At 34.8% G+C, this 26,646-nt stretch overlaps 1 protein-coding gene across 1 annotated transcript; it reads right to left on the minus strand.

Annotated features, from left to right (window-relative positions):
* Window positions 1–8,169: 8,169 nt before the first annotated feature.
* On the minus strand, window positions 8,170–11,041 carry LOC110776239 (leucine-rich repeat receptor-like protein kinase PXC1). Its single transcript, XM_021980790.2, has 2 exons — window positions 9,582–11,041; window positions 8,170–9,171 (listed from the first exon to the last, which is right to left on the minus strand). Exons 1-2 carry the CDS (start codon window positions 10,942–10,944, stop codon window positions 8,486–8,488), a joined length of 2,049 nt encoding a protein of 682 aa, XP_021836482.2. The 5' UTR covers window positions 10,945–11,041; the 3' UTR covers window positions 8,170–8,485.
* Between the last annotated feature and the right edge of the window lie 15,605 nt (window positions 11,042–26,646).

Raw genomic sequence — 26,646 nt, forward strand, 5'->3', positions numbered from 1 at the left:
CAAGTTTTGCCCAGATATAAAAATAAGAAAGAAACACCTAGGAATCCTCGCATCGGACAAAGTAATAAGCCGTGCAAACCCACGCAGAAGGTGCTAACTTGTTCGAACACCTGAACGAGGCTTGATGAAGTACTCCAATGCAAAAATAATAATGATATCCCAACACCTGGAGGAATGTTCTAAGACACGTTGTTAGGCCACACAAGCCTACGTCGCACCATAAGTTCAACCATCCCACGGTACAAGTCTAAAAAAGAGTAAGGCATATTGCACTAATGTAGGCACGACCAAGGGCACGTGTAAAAGAGGCAAAGACTACTTATCGCCCAAATTCAAAATGCAAGCCACATGACTCCTACATTAAGGATTAAAGGTAGCAAAACATTACCTACCACGGAAGGGATAGCTCGCACCTACACGAGCGGAACCCCAAGGCATCTTTCTCAAAAGAACCTACAAAAATCGTACGCCAAAAGGAAACATCCCAATGTGCATACTTGGGGGCTCCAAGCTACGAAACGACCATAGCAAAATAAAAAATCTCGAAGCAAATGTTTGAACAATCGAAAGGGCACGATGTTTGAGCCCACTTCATGAATGGGCCTGAACCCTATCAAGCTTCTAAAGCAAACTATTCACAATCAATCATTGCTCAAAAAAATGATTCAAGCAAACTGATTAATGGACCGCACACAACGGCCATTCTATGAACACTCGTTCGCACATACATATCATCATTCACGAACGCATTCAAAAGAAAAAATATGTACAAGAGCGATCAAAGTCTTACGCCTCAAGGTATGTTCCTCGGGCCATATAGACTCGCCCAACTATCACAATAACTGTACGCCTTAAGAGCAACAGTTCCTTAAAATAATCGCCCCAAAGCGACAAGCATCGTAGTCCACCAATCGGCTACGGCTTCTCAAGAAAATCATCACGTTCTAAAAATAAAGAAAAAACAAAAGAGAAAGAGAATACATAGAACTTCCAAGTGAAATAGACGAATGAACAAGAGGCCGACTGTGTCGTCAAAAGACCAGCCCAAACAACACTTTCAACGCCCCACCTGGGCGTGAATTATTTCAACGCCCAGGCCTGGGCGCCGAAAATGAACCCAGGCTCAAAAAAAAAAAGGGCCCTAACTTCTATTGGGCCCTGCCGCATCCATTCGACTCAAAAATTGCCGATTTCCTTACTGAAAGTCGCACCTCACGACTTTGTCAAAGTAGCACACCATTACAAAGATCGCTCGCACTTACGAGCACGATCCCAAATACGATCAAAGACATTACAAAATGCGTAGGAACCTCTTTGACAAAAAAATGACCGCCAAACACGAGTGCTTGGTGGCTCGAAAGAAAATATATATTTCAAAAGAAAGTGTGAAAAGTTAAAACAATATTCCCAGACTACACTGTACGAAGTCCCGTGTTTGGATAACCTCAAAAGATAAAACTGGATTACGACCTCAAGACAAAGGTCGCCGTTGATACTTATACGTAGTCCCCTAATCAAGGACCCAGGTAATGGCAAAATTGAGCCATAAAGACTAGCTCAAAACCATGAAAGAAGATGACCACAAGACAATGGTCCGTTTAAGCACGTTGTCAACCCACATTCAGGTTGCAACTAAATTTGAGCATCCCTCGAAAGAATTCGCTTCTGCGAGAATGAATAAGAAAAGAAATTCTCAAAGAAATCACAAGAACAAATGAAATAGGGACTTACCCACCTCAATCGGACAAGATCGCGCCACGAACCACGCGAATCCCAAATCAAAAAGGACGAATTCAGGTTCGCTCACCTCCAGCGAGCGGGGCGTCCACCCTTAGCGGACAGGGCTCGCCCACCTTCAGCGGGCGGGGTCTGCGTCACTAGCCGCGCAGATCCTCAGTTTTCGAAAAATAGAATCTTCAAAAACAAAATGAAATAGGCTCGCCATCTTCAGCCGGCGGGGTCTACGGCGCAAACCACGTAGGTCCTTATTTTCAAAAAATAAATAAACACAAACAAATTTCAAAACAGATTCGTCCACTTCTATCGGACGGGGTGTCCACCCTTAGCGGACAGGCTCGCCATCTTTCGCCGGCGGGGTCTGCGTCACTAACCGCGCAGGTCCTTAGTCGCTGCAGCGATAACTTTCTTTGGTTTTCCGTTTTTCCCAAAAACGATGTGAGTAGCCTTTGGTTTTCCGTTTTTCCCAAAAACGATGTGAGTAGCTTTTGGTTTTCCGCTTTTCCCAAAAACGATGTGAGTAGCTTTTGGTTTTCCGTTTTTCCAAAAAAGAGCGATGTGAGTAGTTTTTCCTTTTTTCCAAAAATTAAAGTATTGGTTTTCCGTTTTTTCCAAAAAAAGAACGATGTGCTAGATTTTCCTTCGTTTTACGTCCCATAAAAACAAGGGGGTTTTCTCGTTTAGCTAACCCTAAAAATGAGAATCTTTAAAAACATTTTTACCTCGTGATTGGGCTTGGCCAGGCCCAATTACACTTTACAGCTTTGATTTCGAAAACATCTATAGCTACTCCCAATGACAAAGTGAGGGAGTTTCTACGCACCTTTAGATCCTTCCAATGACAAAGTGAGGAAGTTTCTATACTATCAGTTGACAAATCCCAATGACACGTGAGGGATATGTCGACACTTCAAAGTGATGACCCTTAAGTCAAATGTTATCACTCGGGGGCTCGTGAGACCCTCGCAAAAAACAGGTCACCATGGCTTGTGTGACGCACTCCTTCTAATACTTTGACCATCGTCTTACTCCAAGACTCAGTCAAAGTGGGGGCTAACTGTAGACACCTACTTTTGTCCCCATTCCCGAAAGGGAAGGTTCGATGATGAAAGCATAAATCTCCACTTGACAACGCATCTCCTATAAAATAATGAATCTCAATCACCCTTTTCATTTCACCCGAAACCTGCTATTTATAGAAACCTGCTATTTGTGGAAACCTGCTAAAAATAGTAATTGCCGTAAAGGGTAGCTTCTAAAAGTGGCAAGTCATAAAAGATAGAAACCTGTCAGAATTAGGTGTTGCACTCCAACATAAATCCTAAATGAGATAGAAAACTGCGAGAATCCTATTCCTAATATGATTCGAAAATAAGAGTTACGTATTAATTAAAATCCTAACGAGCCTAGAGTTCGTAACGGGCCCAGACGCATTCCGTCATGAAATTGATACGCACTAAAAGACTCGATTGAGTCTCAAATACTCCGGATTCTAGGAATCCGAATCTGACTAAGAAAAACGGCCCAAACAGAAATTTCAACGCCCAGCCCTGGGCGCTGAAATTGCCTGGATCCTATTTTCAACGCCCAGAGCTGGGCGCCGAAATCTTTGACGCCCTGGCCTGGGCGCTGAAAATACCTGGTACGTGTTTTTTCCTAATTCTTTGTGGATTAGAGCTCTGCAATTCTATCTTTCCACAAACTCTTTCCTATAAATAGACCCCTAAAACCGACGTGAAGATCACACAACACACACAATTCATATTCTGAGTATTGACTCCAACCCTCAGCCTAAGCCTCTCGCTGCGAAATTGTTCACGCGTTCTGTCGCAATCGATCCATAAATCGAACATAACGTATCCTGTCCCATAATTTGAGATTCGTTAAATAAAAAAGAGAAATAGCAAAGTCAAAGTGGTTAGTTTTCTGAGAACCGTGACGCACCTCTCAAGGGTGCGTCGTAATGTGTCCCTTTTCGATGATTTAATTGCTTTCCTCGCCCTTTTTATGAACTGTTAAACTAACTAAATCTGATTGTTCTATCACGCCTAACAAATATAATATTTTTGGGAAATTGGATTATCATGCTAGGTCCCTTAATGCTATTTAAATCAGATAATCGCGATCTATCTAGTATTATATGTTGCATATTGCTAAAATCAACTCAGATTAGTTTAATAGTTAACGCATGTCCCTTCAATTATTTATGCTGAGCTAGTAAGGATATCCTGCCTCTGGAGTTATCGACGAGCGAGTACTACTCTCGGTAGTTACAGTCCCCCAAACCCTCAATCTCTACCTTGCGGGTGTATGTTGAGAGATCCCCACACCAGGGATCACAAGGGAACCTACGGCCGTCGTGGTCAAACATAATTGCACTCCCTTTATGTCACGATAAACGGGTTTTGTCAGTTTTTCTCATTGTCGTTAAAAACTGAATGGCGACTCCTATATTACTAGTCAATTGGGTGTATACTCACAGGAAATCCAATTACACTTGATTGAATAAAAAAGAATCGTCACACCCACGAGGGACGAGGTCACGCATTAGCCTCGTGCTTTTTCGACCCCCTCACACACCCTTTCTCTGTCGCCCACTTCCATCACAGTCAACACACAGAAAGTTTTTCAGCCTCAACTTCCTTCTCACAGTCTCCCATTCCTTACCTTTTAACTTCGTCTCCGAGAGGAAGACAAAGTGGGGATGTTCAGTTTGACATACGCCTTTAATCGCATTTTCCGCACGGGGACTCCCCAACCCCCTGCAGTTCCAAGCTACGCCCATCATTGGTGTTCGCGGGGTTGCTCCGCAACCTCCGCTACTTCATCATTTGTTCTGTCCCCCATCTCCATCACGGCCTTGGATTTCTTCGTCCCACTTCCACCCTCATCATAAAAAATTTCATCTATGTCCATCGCATCCTTGCGCTTCCCGCATACATTCACTTCCCCTACCGATTTCGCCCGGTTTCTCGTGACTTTCTGGACCTTTTTTAAGCCCCTGTGTTGTACATGTGTGTGTCCCACTGAGAACGTGAGTACCTGATCAACACAGTGGATTTCTGTTGCAGGTTCTGTGTCCTTCTGTAATACGGTTTGGACCTCTCTCCCCTCCACTTCGCTAAGCCCCACTCTACCGCTTCCCATCAAGAATTCTCCCACCCCATTGTGGTCTCCATCATCTGTTATGTTTCCCAAAGAGAGAGTTACCTCTTCTAGTTGTTTGGTAACCTCACTCACCTTCTCCTTCACTTCTGATATGGTCTTTGTCGTTTCTTTTACCACGAACAGCCGACGAGCACACGTTTTCTTCTCCTCTATCTCCTCATCCACCTCCACTACCTTGTTGACTTGCCATGGGGACGCCCTAAGCTTGTCACTAAACATCCGTTTCGGCTTGGCCATGTGTAACATTTGTTCACAATCTTTATCTCCATGACCCAATTTCCCGCAGTAGTAGCAGAACAAAGGGAGCCTCTCGTATTTTACCCCGAACTGCTGTGAGATGCCCCCCCTTAATTTCAGCGTAATTTCCTTCTTTAAAGGTTCGCGGAGGTCAATCATAGTGCGCACCCGCAAAGATTTGTTTATACCCACCACATCCGACTTGTCGACCGCCATAAAAGTGCCCACCTTGTTCCCTATGTTCCGAGCGTTTGTCTCGCTGCTGCGTCCAACCAAAGGTAGGTCATACACCCTTACCCAAAATGGCGCTTCGAATAACGGGATTTCCGAGGGCTTGCTTTCACCTGACACATTACTGAGTGCTAGGGTATGTCTGTCAAAGTGCCAGGGTTGATTTTCCATAACATGCTCCTTATCCCTCCAATGGTGGAATTGGAAGAAAAACATATTTTTCTCAATACAATTGGCCTCCATCCCATGTTTAGGGTTCCAGACACGACTCATGGTGGTAATTAATGCATTGGCATTCACGTTCCTTTCCGTCCATATTCGACCCACCACCCCTAGGGCTATCTTCTGCTCTTCATCCTCCTCACCGTCCACAACCCATTCGATCTCTTCCTCTCTAGAATCATCGTCCGGTTCGTGTTGAGGCTCTTCCGTTGGTTGCGATTTACTCATCGTTGTCAGATTTGGATTCCTGAAGAGAATCCGAACAAAGGAAGCAAGAAACCTTCGAGATTGAAGGAGAAACTAGCATGTTGCTAGAGAGGCCCTCCCAAGAGTTGAAACCCTAGAGGGAACTTCCACAGTTAATTTTAGCTTGCAATAGCAGTACATATATTGATTTGCGGAAAGGTGTTCAAAGAATTAAGACCTGTTTATGCGGTTTACGTCCATATTTATTTCTTGCAATAAATTTTTTATGTCCATGAAACATACTCTATAGTACAAAACTACAAATTACATTATGTAGTTTCTCTTTTTTTTTTTTTTTTTTGAATAATTTTGTTGATAGTCTAAGGATCTGTTTGGTTTCAATTGTACTTTTTTATTTTCCTTTTTTTGTTCAAACTAGAAATAGTTTTATTTTATAATCCCTTATCCTTTTAAAAGCAAGGGATATCATTTAGGAATACTGAAATTAATTACGTCCTAAACCCTCAAATTCTTCTTTGAAAGTTCAAATTTTCTCTTAAAAATAGATTATGGCAATTATGGTTTTTCTCCATGCCAATTAGATTGTTTATAACCTAATAGTGTTACCACGTGCCTCTTGTTTAATTGAATAATTAATTTTTAACATTGATTAAACTTTATAAATTTGCAAGGAATTAAATGTGGTAATTAATTGCAAATTCTAAGCGATTATTTATTTAATTATATGTTCGTTGGAATTTCGACAGTTTACAATAATGGTCGTAATTTTATGATTTTATAGTAAATTCCGTATGTAAATAACATTTTAAAATTTTGACAAAAATATTAGCTTTCGGATATACCCAAAATTCCCAAATCCGAAGCCTAACTATGACGTTTTGTAGGTTTAGTTTTTCGAATGCGTAATTACAATTTTGAATGATGTTGAATTTAATAATTGTGAATTTTGTGTGTTATTCTTGATTTAATAATTGACCTACTGCATATGATTAACAATTTTAAGAGTTAAATTCATTAATTATGCTACCTAATTCGTAATTATAATTAATTTGTTGAATTTTCGAATAAATTGGAGTTCGATTCGATTTTCATAATTAATTGATAATTTAATTAGGATCTAATATTTAAAAAATCACCTAAAATTGTTAAGGGTTGAAACTTTTGAAAATTAATTAACCCTAATTTATTTCCCTAATATTAATGCATTCGAAAATGGATTGATTAATAAACTTTCGAATTTTTGCCTGAAATTCATGAAATTTATACGATTTATTTATTTGTTTACAAAAATGAAAATTATAAAAAATTTAATTATTGTAAACGCGTTCACGAACTTGTACGCACGAGCAATGAAAACAAGTGTGGCCCTAAGGGCTGCTGCGTTGGTCCATGCATGCGACAATGAGCAAGGGAGCTCGTTGCCCATGCGGTGCTTGTGCGGCATGCAAGAACGCAGGCACTGTGCGCTGTGTGGGGGCAAGTTCGCGCGGTGCATGCTACCTCTGTGAGCGTGAGTGTGGGCGAAGCGAAGCAGCGACACGCCATCGAGCAAGGGCGAGCGACATAACGAGCAAGGGAGCTCGCGCGTGCGCGCTGCCCATGCTTGCAGGCTATGCCAGCGCCGGCGACAAGCCAGGCCAGCACGCGCAAGGGGGCAACAACGATGGCAAGGCCCAACACCTTGGCCATGCGCATGCGACCCTATGTTGTTGCTGCTACTACCTATGCTAGGCATGGCATGGGCTATCTAGATCATGTCCAGCTCAAAATCGATATGTCCAAATCATAACCCATATGTACATATTAGAACTGATATATCCATATCATGTCCGGATCAAAACCCATATATTCAAATCAAAACCGATATATTTGGATCATGTCCAGATCAGAACTCATATATTCATATCAAAACATATTTGTCCAGATCGAAACATAAATATACAAATCATATGCAGATCAGAACCCATAAGTCCAGATAAGAAGCGATCTATCCAAATCATAAACAATATGTGCATAACATGTCAGATCAAAGTCAATTTTTACAAATGAAGTCTAGACCAGAACTCATATGTCCAGATCATAACCGATCTATCTAATATAAGGAATTGTTAAATCATGAGCAAAGTCAAATAAATAATGTGTAATTTTAGTAACAATATTATAAATTTGAATAACATTTATTTTATTTGTAAATTGTTTGATATTAATAATTGTTGATTTTTAGTTAAATCTTAATTCTGAAAAATCAGACTATATCAAATAGATCATATCAGTTTAGATTAGATCATATTACTTCAGTTTAAATCATATCAAATCAGAAAAAATTAAGTTAAGGCAAAATAAGGTGAACTAAACGGGGCCTCAATATCATACTAAATTTGTAGATTGTCAAGCTCTAACAGCTTTTACCAACACTCTTGTATTCTTGTAGATCTACAAGAAATCGTTTTTTGACTTAAAAATTATTAACAATACAATTAGAGAAACATAATGAAATCAAATTACCATCTAAGAATGGGCAAAAACACTGGATCCCAACCCATGGAATTCACTGAAAGAGCGAAAACTCTATAGACATCACTCACAAGACAATCAAAAAGCAACCAAACAACACACAATGTATTTAACATAGCTTAATGACTAAGCCACAAGCAATGGCCTTAATTTAATGAGTGATCAGTGATCAGTAACCAGCCACGGCCTCCTCCGTAGTAGGGAGCGAAGGTGAGAGGGAATTCCTTGATTCATCATAGTCCTCACACAGGGGAGATTGCTCCACTCGAATCTCTTCAATCATCTTAGCCACTTCCATCATAGTAGGTCTCTTCTCAGGCTGTGGAACCACACAAGCCATGGCAACATGAAGCATTGCCACTAATTCCTCTTCAATATTCTTGTATCTCAAGAGTTCAGGGTCAAAAACCTCAGCAGTCCACTCATCACGGACTACAGACCTAACCCATTTGGGTAGATCCACGGATTCTTCATCCTCAAACTCAACGTGTTTGGGTCGGGTTGGTGAAGGGAATTGGGATGGGGCTCTGGCAGTGAGGACCTCAAGCAAGAGCACCCCAAAGCTGTACACATCAGCTTGCTGAGAGAGTCTTTTGGTTTCTGATTGTTCAGGTGCTTTGTACCCACCTAGTCTAGCAATAGAATGAGCTGGGTTTAAGAGAAGTGAAAGACCAAAATCTGAGATGCAAGCAACTCCATTCTTGTCTAGGAGAACATTGGTTGATTTCACATTGCCATGAGGAATTTTAGAGGAACTGTATTCTGCGTGAACTCGAGCTAGCCCTCGAGCTGCTCCAAGAACTAGGCTGATTCTTGTTGTCCAGTCTAATGGGATTCTTCCTGGTCCCCTGTTATCTGTAATCATCACCAGAACAAAGAGAAACAACATCCCTCCATGTCAGTAACAAGAATATAACCTTCTTAACCAAGCTTTCCACATAGCAACAACATTATCATTTACACTCATCTTTCATGCAAAAACTCGACTCTTAGATAATAAGCTATCTAAACAAGGCCATGCATAATACAGAGCAAAATGTAGTCAAGAGATCATAAAAAATGTAGTCAAGAGATCATAAAAAATGTAGTCAAGAGATCATAAATTATTGGAGTATAATTATTAATTAGAGATGTGTAATTCAGATTTGGCATTATGTGAGTTTCAGATGCTTCAACCATTAAATAATCTAACAGTTGGATAGTGCCAAATCTGTGGTTCAAATCCACAATTTCCAAGCATATAAAAAATAAATTTGCAAGCATACCATGAAGAAGGGAATGCAAGCTTCCATTTGAAAGATAATCATAGACAAGAAGCTTCTCTTCCCTAGCATAATAATAAGCTCTAAGCCTAACAATGTTTGGATGCTTCAACCTCCCAATCACATCCATATATTGCTCAAACTCCTTCCTAGCACAAGGGTTAGCATCCTTCAACCTCTTCACCGCCACGGTCGCCCCATCATCCAGAACTGCCCGGTAAACCGTCCCGAGGCTCCCTTTACCGAGCATCTCCGCCGATGCACGGAGCAAATCATCCAGCTCGAATTGCTTCTTCCTATCAAAGAACACCAACTTACTCTTGTCCGTCCCATTAGTCTCATCACTCTCAAACCCACCACCTACAGCACTCCCATTACTAGCATACACCCTCTTCTCACTCCCATAACTACTCCTCCTCTTCCCTAATTCTCTCTCTTCCGCATCATTTTGCCTAGGCGACGAACATCTTCTACAACAAAACGCGAGTATAAACGATAAAACTATCACACCCAACACGCAAATTATCACAATCAGCGCGATAACACCCCCATTGCTCAAACTCAAACCTTTTTTGGGTTTTCTACCATTTGAAGGAGGATTTGAGCTTGGATTCGAAGGGACTGTTTGGGCAGTAGCAGCTGAAGATTCATCACCAGAAAATGAACAACTGGGTAAAGGAGATGGCCCACATAACTTCTCATTACCCATAAAACTATTTTCACCAAAATTCTTTAACAGCCCATTTGGGACTTTCCCAAACAATTCATTATTCGACAAATTAAGCTCCTTAAGCTGAGTTAGGGTTTCCGAAAAATCAGGAATAATCCCCGAAATCGCGTTGTTCTGAACCCGAAAGGTGAGCAACCGCGTGAGGTTCTTTAATTCCGCCGGCAACGGACCTTGGAGATTATTATCTGAGACATCTAGCCGGAGAAGACGCTGCAAACTGCCGAATTCCGGTGGAATTTCCCCGGAAAAGTCGTTATGAGAGAGATAAACATGCTTCAAATTAGAACAGTTTGAAAGAGGGGAAATAGACCCGTTCAAGCGATTATTGGAAAGGTCTAGAAGGCGGAGTTGGTCTAGAGAGGAGAGAGAAGAAATGGGTCCCCGGAGATTGAGGGAGGGAAGAGAAAGAGAGAAGACACGGCTATCTGAAGAGCAGTTTACGCCGACCCAGTTGGTGCCGCAAGCGTCGGAGGATGACCAGTTAGACAGGAGGTTACCGTGTGGGTCCGATTCATAGCGGAATTGGAGGAGTGAAGCGGTGTCGTTTTGGCGGAAAGAAGAAGAAGAAGAAGAAATAATGGGGAGGAGAGAGAAAATTACAGTAGAGAAGAGAAGCAGAAGATGAAGAATTTCCATGGAGGATGGTGATGATGATTATGGCAGGCGGGAAAGAGGTTTGATAAGAGTGTGTTAGTTTTGAAATAGATTCTTTTTTTTTCTTTTTTTACGACTGTATTTGTTTAGTTTATTAATGGTAAAGTTTATAAATGGGACAAAATTTGCAAAAGGAAAAGAATGATGGGACATTTTTTCAATCTCAAATTTTTCCATTTTTTTTTTGTAATTATTAATTTCTTAATTGGAGTATAGGAGTACAAATCATGAAATGATATGGGAGTGGAATTTGGTAACAGTACTACATTAGCTGCCAAAAAATATTCTTGATTTTTTAAGATTTCACAAATAGGAAAAAATTAATTGGAATAATTGAATTTTTGGATAGTCCGCAAAAAGTTAGTTTAGTGACCCCATTAATTTTAAACAAGTTAGATGACCGGTAACTTGTATTTCGGTTTCGATCAACACGTTAATATTGATTTATTTTTGGTATTTATATTTTTGTAGGCTATTTTTTTTCAGGGGGATGTTCGGCTGTAGGCTGTAGCATTTGAGTGTAGTTGGTTATCGATTTGACCTAGTCAATAAGCTACTTGTAAAATTGTAAGTGTTTGACAAGGTAGCAGTTAGAGGTAGAGGTAGCAGTTGAGTAGTGTAGGCACTTAATTTGTGTCTCCCCTATAGTCCAATGATGATACCGCCAATAGATTTGGGCGGTTAATTTCTAAGTGCAAGCGACCAGTTGCAAATGACATACTTACATTCAATTCCGAACTTTCGCTCAAAACTCAAGTACAAATTCCAAAGCAAACACAATTCCAATCCAAACACATTACAACTCCAAAATTCCAACTCCAATTCCTAATTCAAGGCTATACAAATTTGATCCCCAAGTTCAATTTCTATTCCGAACTTCCAATTCAAAGATACAAACCTCGGGTCCATACCCTAACTTCGAACTCCAATTTGAGCTCATACGCATTACCAAAATACAATTTCAAAATCCAAGTTCAATCTCTCGAAACGGATGCCACGATCACTTTCTGAGGCTTGTTTCCACTCAAAATGATATAAGGCAAGTCAAATTCGGGCGACGACCCCAAAACCGAGCATCCCGGGCACCGACCCGCAAAACCCATAAAAATCAGCAAACCCGAGAAACTCCTCAAAAACGTCCCTTTCAAAGACGTAAAATCAATTCTTAACCTCAAAGCAAAAAGGACGGATGGTACAAAAGAGCATCTTTGCAAAGCGCGCAAGTAGACAAACGCAATTGTCCTTGTGCTGGCAGCAGTGCAGCATTGGCGCCTGGCGCATGGCCTCATTGGAGCATGGCGCAGGGTCTTGATTGGCTCCTGGCGCCACCCCAAATCCCCTAGGTTTTTCTATAAATACCCCCTCATTTTCCGAACAAACGGAAGCAGCAGCACCCAATTTCGAGCAGCAAAGCTCTGCCTATTTCGAAATCCTTCCATATTCAATATTCAAATCCTTCAAATACAAGTTCAATTTTCTAATGTTCTAAGCAATTTGGGAGTCTGAGCTTAGAAATTAATCAACACCTAAGTCTAGGTAAATTTTTGAGGACTCTTCAAATCTATTTTTCTAACTTTCTTATTTCAAGTTTATAAAATCCATGGATGTTCGTGTGAAGTTCATACACACATGAAGTAGGATATGCATCAAAGGAGTAATCTTTGAGGGGATTTCATACATGAAACTCCCTTCAAATGATCTTTCATACTCCATTTTCAAGTTTAAAGCTTCAATCTTTAATGCTTATTTTCGAAAACCGTGATTAGTAAGTGAGGCTTTCACTCTTGAAAATACTCTTTACAATAATCATCATACAAGTTTTACGAAAACCCTAACTTTATGAATGTTCAAGGATGTTTGAAGAAGTGAAATTCCTTCTTCCAATTAGAACTCGTGAACTACAAAGTTTCATGTTCAATATTCAATATTCAATTTCAATGTTCAAAGTTCAATGACATTTAAATGAGAGCAAACTCTCTTTAAATTAGAACAAGTTCAAGTCTTGCAGCACGTTAAAGATGAGATCTTTTAGCATAAAAGTTCTGATCTTGAGTATCTAGTCTCCTAATTTCAATATTAAAGTTCAAAATCGATGATACTTTTTAATGAGCAGCCCCATTTTGAAGTTAGATTCATACAAAAATTTGGATCAAAGGGAAACATGTCATGCTTGAACAAAGATTTCCTTGATTGAACTTTCAAGACCGCACCTTTCAATTCCTTTGTTGAAATTTCAATTATTTATGCTCTAACTTGCTTATTTAATTGCTTATTTCAATATTGCACCTTAACAATTCATTCAATTTGCATGCCTAGTCCTTCTAGGCGATTTGGTTACTCCTAGTCCATTCTAGGTGGTGTATAATCTGTAGTTTCATGCACCCATTTCTATTATTTGCGATGATTTAATTTACATGTTTATTTCTTTCATCACCTCACATGCTAATAAAAAAATTACAAAGTTCAATCACGCTTAACATAAGATAATCTTTGGACAACCGACCCATGTTCCTTGAATTTAACTTAAAGCGAAGAGATCACGTACAACTTAGCAATTCAATGTTCTAAAATGCATGCCAACACCCTCCTAAATTTAGTGTCATGATTAGGATTTTCTTATACGAAAACGATCTTTGTCTTGAATAAACCAAGTTTGTAAGTATTTCTAAATAAGTGTCTCGTTCCCAGATCTGAATCTTTATTTGGTTTTTGAGTCCAAATACCTTATCTCGAGTCATGGTCTTTCCAAACCAGACCCTTAATTCGTTTGGTGGCGACTCCAGCGAAATTCAACGTCCTAAGCAGTATGGGCTCTTACGCACTTTTATAATTGAATTTTTATTTTTAATATTTAAAACCGGTTAACTTCATTAGTATGACCCTAGAATTTGGCCCCCTTGGGGTGGGATTGTCAAAAATCAAGTCAAATCTAACGGTCACGCTTTTCGATAAATCGGACCAAGTTTGGAATTTTTTTGGCGATTTCTAAGTCAAAGCCATAAACATACACTCAAAGTCCAAAATAAAATAATACGATAACGTACGAGAAAAAGAAGCCCCTACAAGTAGCTTTTGTCAAATGTACGTTAAAATTATAGTGTTTAAGGTAACGAGTAACATTTGACAAATTTACAGTAAATTTTTAAGCAATACTCCAACTTTTATTTTATTTTACACTATCAATCGCTACTTTTACCGTACACTCATATCAGTTACCCACTATTTTCACAGCTAACCGTTTCCCACTACCCGCTACTGCTACTTATGCCAAACAGGGTCTAAGTTTATTTTTTTCATTCATTGACATGATATTTAGTAATCATTTAATCACATTTTTCGAGGCATGGTTTTCGCATATTTTTGAAGAATCATTTTTTTTTATTAATATTTAACATGTTCTTCAATGCACATTTGTCGAGATAACTTTTTAATACACAATTCACTTTTTTCGATACAACTTCTTGACACGCTTTTCAAACGACTATTCAGTGCGTTTTTCGATGCGATTTTATGGTACGCTTTTTAAGGCGTCATTTTGACAAGCTTTACGAGGCAATAAAATATGAAACAGAAAAGTGTCCTTAAAAAGTTCAACACGGAATTTTTTATAAAAAAAATCAAAAATGGAGATTAGGCAGAAAAGAGCTACAACCTTAAACTAGTTAACACACGAAACAATACTTCAGCTGTTAGAGATCAAGTTTGAGATGGTAAGAATGATGTCACGTGTTAAGATTTGGTGACAATCGGATTAAAATTGGTTTTCCAATTGCACATCTTTCATTTTCAAAGTCGATATTTCATTTTCGACTCTAATCTCAATTTATTTGAATTTTTTAATTTATTTTTAAGTTGATTTTTTTGTTTCATTGCCTGGAATAACATGTCATAAACTCGCCTTTGAAAACATGTCAAAAAATTATCTCGAAAAGTATCAAAAGTTCCTTGAAGCGCATGTCAAGAGTTTGTCTCGAGAGACATATGAAATAGTAGACTCGAAAACGTGTTAAAAGTCTGATAAAAAAGTGTGTCAGAAAGTTGCCGAAAAACGTGTTAAAAAACTCCTCGAAACACGAGCCCAGTTGATTATTTTTAAGATAAAGATTAAAAAAACGGTACTGTAACCGGTCAATATAAAAAGTGACTTGTTTAATATTAATGGGGTATATAAGTTTACTTATTCAGGGTTTAATTATAAGGTTGACTTACTTTTTTGAAAACGGCCCAAAGGTGGACAAATATTTATATTATACTTCGTATTTTTATTACCTCCGTCACTTAATGATCTTTATACTTTCTGTTTTATTGCATATTATAATGTTCTTTATATTGTATTTTATACTACTTTTGTACGTGAAAATTTACTATCTTATGATCTAATCTTTCTTACCCCGCATGGCCACAACATTCACAACTACTATTAGATCTTGCACTTAAATTATTTTAAGAAATATAAGTTATTTTTTAGAAAGTTGGTAAAAAAACAGTGCCATAAATTAGTTAGGGGTTTTCTTTGTTCTTCTCTCAGAAAGGTACTCCATATGAGAATTGATTAAAAGGAGGTGGTAATGATAAAAAGAAAGAAGAAAAGGGGTGGGGGTGTGGGAAGTGGTTAGAATGATTGGTGTTCACTATTCACTTTTTGGCACAAGAGAACATTAAAAAGTGAAAAATGAGAGGTGAATGGGGGGTCCATTAAATCTATGTATGTTTGCCACCATACTTGATTCTTCCATGCTCAACTCTCTACATTTGTAATCCGTATTCTCATTCTTCAAGTGTTTGGTTTGACTTCATCTACAGCCAACATATAGCTTAGCTGGTTTTGTGGTTTGTCAAACTAAAGTCTTTGAGTAATTCTAATGGTTGTATAAAAAGGACTAATTAGTAAGTTTTACGTTTTTCAAGCTAGTAGCATTATTTTTTTGGTGTTAGCACCCGATTTATCTTTAGGGTTAATCTGGATTCGGGCTAGTAGTATTATTTTTTTGGTGTTAGCACCCGGTTTACCCTTAGGGCTAATCCGGATTCTGGGCGAGTTCTGAGTGGATAGGTTTCAGTCCCCAATTGTTGTTGCGGTGGACCAAACATGGATCCTTCCTATCAAGTTCAGACCCAATCACCAGTTCACCACTTAACCAACAAGCAATTGATAGATAGTAACATTATCAATGTACTCCAACTCCATATAAAAAACGAGGTGGTAGTTTTGGAAAGCTAAATGGTTTTGTGGAGCTACTAGCTTAGTAATATTCGAATAAGACCAACTACTCTTGTTGTTAGAGTAAAGATTGATATGGTTGATATATGGCCATCGGGGGTCATAACTTATACTCACTCTGTTTCTTTTTGTTCTTTGCGTTTTCTTTTTTGTGTGTTTCAAAATGTTCTTTACATTTCCTTTTATATTATCACATAAATGCTTTAATATTCTATCAAATTTTGTATCCAATGATTATTTTAACCAATTAAAATCATTGGGTCATTTAATCTTTCACACTTTTATATTGGGACATTAAATATAATTTTTCTCATTTTCCCAATATTAGAATTTTGATAAAAATGAAAATTTTATAAATAAATGTAATTTGCCTTGTTTAAATAAAAAAAATAGAGGAATCTCAATGTACATTAATTAGTCGTTAATAAACGTGTAAAAAGCCAAACGTAAAGAACAAAAAGAAACGGAGGGAGTAACTCATAACCCATTAACAAGAAGTCGTGGCTTTCCTTTGGAAATACATAGCAAGTAAAACTACAAGAATTGTAACTTGACCATTGCTCGTGTTCGTTATTTCCCATATACGAAATATCAGAATATATCTAGTTTCTGAGCATATGTAAATTCGGGTTTATATTAAGATTTTTGAAAAAGAATTTTGTTGTATAAATTGTGCATTATTATAAGTTAAAAGCAAAAGAAATATTGATTACGTACATATACTCCCTCCGTTTCTAAATAAATGTGCGCATCACTTGAAACTTTAGAGTATTCATATGTTAAACTTTAACTAATATATACTCTGTAATATATACTGTATAACATGTAATAACACGGAATAGACATTTAAAGATGTTAGTGGTCAAAGTTGTACATTGGCGAGAATCTCAGGGCCTGTTTTGTTGACATGGAAATTAAATTCCCATAGGAAGTTGTAATTCAAGGGAAATTAGTATATAAAAAAAAGTATCATACTAAATTAATAAAATTTTATAAATATCGGAGTATCTTTTAAGTATTTTGGGTAACTTTAACCGTCTTACGATATTAATTATACAACGAGTTTCATTAAGAATTTATGGATTCTATTTTGGGTATTATGAGTAGTGGCAAATTGTGGCATAATTCTCGTTAATCAACTTTGTTACAAAAGGCCTATAAACATGCATTTGCTTTTATACTTCGTATATGAATTGAAGGACAATGAAAATGAAAATGAACGATGGTTAGTTTACACAACCTTTTATGAAGTACCGAAATGAATCATGAGTCATGGTACTATCATAATTGGTCACCTCTAAGCTTTTCAATTGCCATGTGATTCTAAATGATAACTCAACCAACCATCATGAATATTTTTTAATTTAATTACCGCACAATATATAGGTCAAAGAATTAGGATTTAATGGTGGGAATGACACCGGAAAGCTAGACACTACCTTTCAGTAAAAATTAGTATAACACCCGTGCGATGCACGATTTGAAAATCATAATATCAAATTTGTAGAAAATATATCATACATAGGGATTTTCTTACACCAATACAATATTGTATTTACTTAGTAGTGACTCTCATGCGGAGATTTTATGTTTATTATCTTTATCTTTCAAAAAAAAAAAAAAAGTACAGTATTGTATTAATATACATAGTAATTTAATCATTACAATATGATGGCAAGATTAACCAATAAATTAATTAATCAATGAGGTTTCGAATAATATTTTTGCCATTTCCCCCCTAAATGTGTTGTTAAGTACTCCTTCCGTTCCATAATATTTTCCGATTTTTCATTATGTGCGGTCTCCTATGCACTACTTTGACCATACATTATGAAACGGAGAAGTATAGAAGAAGATTCAATAAAAAAAAAATAACTTCTTATTTAAACGTTTGACTTTCAGTAAATGGTCATACGTAGCTCCTATAATAAAATGATTCAATTCCGGGTATTAAAAACTAAATATTTTTATATATTTTAAAATAACATTTGAAAGAATGCTTATAAATTATAGAGTAGGTCAATCGTTACCACCATTGTGGCTTTGACCCATCATTTTTGTGCATGTCTATTTTAAATTTTTATAGGAATTTAATATTTTACTACATTAATAGAAATTAGTAAATTATATGATGAAAGTGGTTTTATTCAATTCATCATCCGCTAGGGGAATAAAATATAAAAGTATTCTTGTCATAACACTCGTTGTTATTTGTACGGGCCGTACTCATCTTTTTTTTCCACCCGAATTACGTACCACGTTAGTATCTTACCCATAAACCTTATAATTTTTTTCAATTTTTATAATAATTTGATATTTTATTACGTTAATTAAAAATGAGAAAACTATACATTGGAAGTAAATTTATTATTTTTATCAACGGTGGTCGGAACATATTTAAAATTATTCTTGTCATACACACCCGCTTATGTACTAACAAATCCTAACACACATCTTCATTCTACTCATTTTTAACCCACACGAATAAACACTCTAGTATGTATAACTTACCAATAAACTTGATAAAATGTCTTACCCTCCCGACTTGTACTTGAATATCCGAAACGGAAGTCTTCTTACCCGTAAATAAGCCCTACTCGAATGAACTCACTTTTTTCATTCCTAAATAACAATCGGTTTACTTTATCCAAGCACCAACTTTGACCTTAGTTAGGTCGTTCATAAAATACACTCATACGTAGTAAAAACAATATCATATACCAGCTGTTTCATATTAAGAATTAATTTATAAAATAATACTCAGTAAATCTTTTATATATTTTTCTCTGAATATATTGATATGAACGATCAAAGTTAAATCTTGAAAAGTGACACTACTAAGGACTATGTATATATTCTGCTTTCGAGCATTTTGACATGGATTGCTAAATACAGCATGATTTTACTTGACGCAACCCTTTTTTCTTTCATTTGTTTCATTCTGAAAAAAAACCTAACACCCACTTTTATTGTTTTCTCTCAACCTTTTCCCCTATTATTTTTGTTCACGTAAACTTGAATTTTTTTAGTGTAACGTGTACGTGATAAAACTAGAATACGTATTTGGATTGACATGGACGATTTTTTTTGACTTGGAAAACCTTGGAATTGAGGTAATATCCGTTTTTTTCTGTTTTTTTCGAGTCACTTCATGTAACTTATATGAAATATACACTTCCATTTGTACAGATTGAACAAAACAGAATTAGCTATTTCGTATAGATTGAACATAGTGGAACTAACTATTTCGTACAGATTGAACAAAATAGAGTTAACTATTTCATACAGATTAAACAAATATAGTTAACTATTTCATACAGAAACCAAAGAATTAAAAAGGGTATTTCTGGTTTTTTACAGGGGTGCGCCAAAGTAATTGAAGGTTGCGTATAGCAACCGTGTTTTTAGTATTACACTTGTTATAAAGTCAAGAAAATACTTAATACTTACGATAAAATGTTCAAGGATTTGGGGCAAGTTAGTGGGTGTGTGGGACATGTCGCGTGTAACCCCAACCCATATCCTCCGATCCTTACCATGGTACATATAAAATGTATCTTGATTTCACCACCAACTTATTATATATGAAGCACTTTTTTAAAAAAAAATCTATGTTTTGATCTCTATGTATTTAATTTCACGTTGAAATTAAGGATTTTTTTACAATAATACGTTCTCTTTTAAAAAAAACAAGTACGGAAAAAAAAGTTTATAATACATGTTCTGTATGTTAGTAAAAATACATGACTATTTTCATGGTAAGAACATTTTCTTCCCGTCCAATAAAAAAATAATCACATTTTCTAGCATACAAAACATTTTTCTGATCAGGGTTTTTAATTTTTTTAACCGCAATTATCTTTATTATTGACTTCTTTTCAACTAATATGACCTTAATTATTGAAATAAGTTTCAGGTCCTATAAGTTCAGATAAATTCAGGTAATAAGTTGAAGAGAAAGTTGAAGAGAAATCCCCCTATATGAGTCAACTCTTGAAATAAAGTCAAAAAATTCATTTTCCCTTTCATACTTATTGAATAATGTCATTGGATTTTCAAGTTTAAGATATTTAGTAAGCAGGAAAAAACTAAAGAATTTTTTTTTCTTAATAGTCGAACTTTTATAACTCTAAACTTTAGGAATAATAACTTTCAATAATCAAAATTACAATGTTTCAAATTCAATAATTATACACTACATTGGGATAAACTACCTAGCTAGAAAGTTCAATTAGTTAGTCTATGATTCTGGTTTTACATATTTTTTCTCTAAATTCTTGCGTTTAAAAAGTTGTTCTACACTCACTCGTCTATCCATAACTATGATTTTTTATTACTCCTATCAGCGTGGCAACTTGTTATAAAGCAAGAAGTTTGAATATTCAATGAATGAGTAATGTATTGTCGTTTTAAAGTCGAGAATATGATCATGCATATACTTAATGATTTTCTTTGACCAAAGTATAACAATTATCAATTATGAGTTGTGTTGTTACATTCTTGGGCTTTGTTATGTTTGACTTATTTTAACTTATTTTAGGCAAAATAAGTTCAGATAAGTTCATATTAGTTCACTTCAGATAAAATAAGTCGAATAGAACGGAGCCTTGGTTGTATATTTTGTAATAAAGTCAAATATATTATTTTATTTTAATTATTTATATTAAAAGAGTCGTAAATCATAGAGCGAAATTTATATTAAGAAATAACTTTAACAAAGTACTCCATAAGTTTTAATTTTCCTCTAAATATATTGATATGAACGATCAAAGTTAAATCTCGAAAACAGACACTTATTAAGGACTACGTATATAATATACTTTTGAGCATTTTGACATATATTTTTTAAAATATTAATTACACGTGTTATAAAAATTCAAAAAATACTTAATATGTACAATAAAATATTCAAGAATTTGGGGAAGGTTAGTAGGTGCGTGATTATACTAAAATATTCAACGAATGGAGGAAGTATCCTATAAATAAAATATACTAAGACAATGACGAAGTTATTAAGGATCCAAAGGGGCATGGGTCTCTGTTAACTTTAAAAAAATAGTATACCAAATAGGCCTAGTCTAATATGTTATTCATTTTTTTTATAAATTAGTATACCAAACAGGCTCAATTTAATATGTTAATTATTCCCCACTTTCCTAAATATTGACTCATTACAATTTTAATCTCACATAAAATGTATTTGGTCCCACCACTTTTATTTATTCTCAACTTCATAGTACAACCAATTCATCACAAAAACATTTTTGGTGCATGCATGGGGTAAACAATTACGAAGGGATCGAGTACTCCTATATAACTACTACTATTATGTACGAAATGTGTGTTTGATTCCTTAGATTCTAATATAATAGTGTATATTTAATTTTATTCACCTATATACTATATAGACGTATTTAATTTATAGAAGTTAGTAAATTATTATTTATTTTTTGGTTGGAGAAGTTAGTAAATTATAAATACAAACCTGTTACCTAAATTGGTATATGATACTTTCCTTATTGTTTGGGTTGGAGAAGTATTCGATACTTTTTTTTTAATTCTTGTTTCTTTTCAATTGTTTCCTTTGAATATAAAATCTATGACCTAAATAGGTTAATATGGAAAGTTTGGTTACAGTAATTTTTTTGCTAATAAATATGCACTTTGTATATTTAGTAATAAAATCCTAGATACTATTTTTTAAATTATTTACTTATATTAAAAAGAGAGGCCAATCAATGAGTGACCAATCAATGAGTGACAAATGTCATCACCACATTGATTTCCTCTCTTTTAGTATATTACTAGTATAGCACCCATGGGATGCACGATTTACAATCTACTACACAAAATACTCCCTATTAAATTGACATGAAATCTAAACTATATCCATAGACAATTAACCAAAATAAAGCTTGTAGATATTCTTCTAAATTAAAATTAATCGTGGATAGTTTTACTTTCATTCTCATTCATTACCCGTGTAACATAAAGTAATTCTCATATACCCTTTATTTATATAGAGCTTGTAGAACTAATACACAAAATATACTCACATAATACTCGCCCCGCATTTATCTCATTACTCGATCACTTATCACTTAGACACATCATGTACATTACTCCGCTAGAGATGACTTTTAGTCAAGGAAGGGCTGGCGCGGAGGATTGTCACTCCGCACCCGTACTCACATTAAAATATCATCCTTATCCCTGCCACCAACGATATATATGTACGTTACCGACCTACAAAATAAAATTCATTCCCGCTCCATCACCCACCCATTTATCCAAATTCATCTCAAACCAACCATATACCCTTTTTTTTGGTAGTTTTCAATTTAATTTAAAACCCTATTTAGAGTATTTTCCAAATTGGTTGTCTTATTAGAGTAATTGAATAAATAAATAAAATGTTATAATATGTAGGTTAGTTGTAAAAAATGTTATTCATAATCAATTAGATGAAGGGTATGTGAGGTGGGAGGGTTAAATCTAAAATTCATCATTGCCTTGTCACTCGAGGCAGATACATTTTCTATCCGCATCACCCACCAAATTAAAGTTTTCCACCAACCCTTCCAACTCGGGGCGTTGCATAAGGATCTCCCCGAAACCCGTCCCACTTGACAATCTGACATTCCTATATTTGGTCAATAATTCATGTTACCTTCAATTAACTTTCTAATAAACTCACTCCGACCCTTTTGATTGCGCCATGGCCAAAATTCAGTTTATTAAGAATTGAGTATAAAATGTGAACATAAGTTGATAAAGTAGTCACATGAGAGAAGAGATAGAGAGAGAGCAAGTGGGAAATTTTTTCGTTTAATGTATGGATTAATCTCAAACGGACACACCAAAGATGAATATGAGGAAAATAAAGGGACATAAGAACTATATATTGAATAAAATATTTGTGAAAGAGTAAAGAAGTGATATTTTTTATATAACTTCCTCCGTTTCTATATAGTTGGAACATACACATTATCACACTTTAAGAAAAAAGAATCAATTTTTTTTAATATAAGGGTATAAGTGAAAATGGGTTATGTTATTTTATTTGGTGTTTGAGAGGTTATAGTTAATAAAGAGAGTAAAGTATGAGGTAGAAATGTCAAATTATACAAAATAGTTTTGCACTTATAGTGTGTTGCAACTTTTCTGTTTTAGAAAAGCGTTGCATTTTTTTCGTTTTAGGGAGTGTTGTAAATAAAAAATAGAGAAAATACTATTTAATACCTTTTCTAAAATAATAGTTGAGACTCTTATAATATTATAAGTACTACGTAGTAAGAGTACGTACAATTTTGTAATAGTCATATTTTAAATACTACGAAGTCGGAGTACATATGATTGAATAATAGTCATATCGTAATTTCACCAATATTATATTACGCAGTGTATATAGAATGCATGCATGCATATATACCCATTTGGAAAAAAACATACATTATAGTACATTTATATATATGTTAATAATAAAATCATACATTTTGGTCATAACTTTATGTTAAGAAAAAAATAAAAAATATACTTCCTCCGTTCATAAATACTCGCATCGTTTGTCACTTTCACGATGTCAATGCACAATTTAGATCGTCAATATCTTAAATTCTATTCAAGCAAAAATTATACTCCCTCCGTCCCAGATTAGTTGTTAAACTTACCTTTGCACAAAGTAACGTTTGTCAAATGTTATTTTATTGAAAAAGTAGATGTGATACGAGTTAGTGGGGGGTTTTTTTTTTAATTGAATGAGAGAGGGTGTGGGGACACAAAAAAATTTAGTGGGAAGAGAGAGACAATATAATTATTGTGGGGTCATTCCTAATTTAGAAGTGTAACAACTAATCTGGGACGGACGAAAAAGGAAAGTGTAACAACTAATCTGGGACGGAGGGAGTAAAAGTTGATATTTTAAAAATAAGTATGGAGACGAATCTAACAAAATCCCACATGATTAAGTTTTATTTGACATGTAAATCACCAACAATAGTCAAAGTGGAATATGTGAATAGTGTAAAAATATCAAACGTTGCAAGTATTTATGAACATAGGAAATATAATTTTTGAGCAACCTAATAAACATACATTCTAGTACGGAGTATATATATTTCAATTTGATCATAAGTTTTTGTTTAATATTTTTTTAGTTATCGTATAAAAGATGTTAAATAATGATTATATTGTTTTGGTACTGTTCATATACAGATATACTCTGTCTCTAATATTTTTCCATAATATCTTTGTGATAGACAATAGAAGTCAATAACATCTTTAAATTAAATAGTTTCTTGAATTTAGTATATAGATATTATTTTATACCGTATATTCAATAATATAGATTGTATTATCTATATACTTCGAAGTAATATAAATGATATGCTATTAAGCAATAAAAAGTAAAAGTAAAATTAAAAATGACATTTGTCAACACCACGTTGAGGTACCCTCTCTTTTAGTACAGTATATAAATAGATAGATACATCATAGTGTCTTGTACTCTGTAGCATATATCAATTTTTAGATTAATAATAAAAATTTACATGAAATGTGTCAGCTTAAGGTAGTGTCTGACAACTTACGTAGTACTTGTATATTTATGCTATATATATTTCGCAGAATATTCATTATAAATGGTAATTTACTTAGTGCATCATATTTACATAACGTTCACATAAGCCGATTGGGAATAGAATAATATGCATATTTTACAAATTCTATTTTTTTTAGTATTAAAAATAATCAAAATAGTAAATAAGTATTTCATAGTGTAATTGATTTATTACCAAAGCAATTAGAAGGTTTAAGTAAAAAAATATACGAAGTTTATTATCACATTTATTGCCATATTAATTATTTGAAGTAGATTATTGTTTATTAAAGAGATTATACTTGCAGTAAATGATATGGGTATTAAATTTGTATTATGTAAGTATTTAGACAAATCCAACAAAATGATACGGAGTACATGACTATGTTCATCATCTATATTAATAGTCACCAAATAACATTAAAATTACATAGATGTGTGAATATAATAGTTAGTGTAAAAATAAAAGAGTTGCATCTAAAAAATTGAGGAGTTACATAGTAGAGTAGTACATATAAATATTACTTATAATTATCGAATTTAGTTGTAAAAATATTATACAATATTATAGTAACCTTTTTTATACTATATTAATACTTCGTTGATTTTCTAATTTATTTGTATTCTAATTATGTAAGTACAAATCGGTAGATTACATTAATTATTTTTTGTAAATATCCTACTACGTAATCAGTATAATAGATTTTTTTTTAATAAAAGTATAATCATATATTGTTATATTTGTTACCAAAATATAAAAACATATTTTATAAAGTATTCCTCATGTATAGAATGACATCTTTTTTTTAGGAAAATAGAATCAAATACTTTATTAGTTTATTGGGTAAAAAGGTAACAAAATAATTTACAATCAAGTATTTTTTATTTATTTATTTTATATCTAAAAGAGAGGCCAATCAATGAGTGACATTTGTCATCACCACATTCATTTCCTCTCTTTTAGTATAATATACTAGTATAATACCCGTGCGATGCACGATATAATCATCTAAATGTAAATTTATATGAAATCTGTAGACAATATCATCAAAATAGTACTTATGGATATTTTCCAAATTAAAACTAAGGATGGATAAATTTGTTATTGCTCATTCATTTTCTTATTTATTAAAACAAATAAGGGTAGATATATATATATATATATATATATATATATATATATATATATATATATATATATATATATATATAAAATATTCCCACTTGTGTCAAGCATAAAGTTATCTCGTCCACCCTTTACTAATTGGATAGTAATACCTACTTAATACTCGCACGGTCACCCCATTAACCTCATTACCTGATCACTTAGCACCTACATACACTACTTACTTTATTCACTTAGATATGACTTTGAGGCGGGGCGGGCTCTGCAGACGCGTATCCGCCTACAATTCTCTTCCCCATCTTCTCCATCAACGATAGGAACGACACCCACCACTCCCAATCCGCGTCTCGGGAGGTATAAAATAAATTTCATCCCCTATCATCACCCCCCTCCCCCCGGTATACCCACACCTGCCTCAAACCCATCCTTAGGTTCAACTTTTTTTTTTTTGGTAAAAGTTTTAAATTTTAAAAACTCGATTTTAGAGTCTTTGACAATTCGTTTGCCTGAATAGAGTAAATGAATAAATAAAAAATATTGTAATATGTAAGTTAATATATATATATATATATATATATATATATATATATATATATATATATATATATATATATATATATATATATATATATATATAGGGGCCGGTTATAGAGGCTTAGAGAGTCTGTTAGTTTTAATCTTAATGAGTTATTAGCGTTAATATGGGCCGTAGATCAAAATCCAAGGGTTGAGGATGAGAGT

The sequence above is a fragment of the Spinacia oleracea genome, chromosome 5 (assembly GCF_020520425.1).
Source record: "Spinacia oleracea cultivar Varoflay chromosome 5, BTI_SOV_V1, whole genome shotgun sequence".
Taxonomy (NCBI): Eukaryota; Viridiplantae; Streptophyta; class Magnoliopsida; order Caryophyllales; family Amaranthaceae; genus Spinacia; species Spinacia oleracea.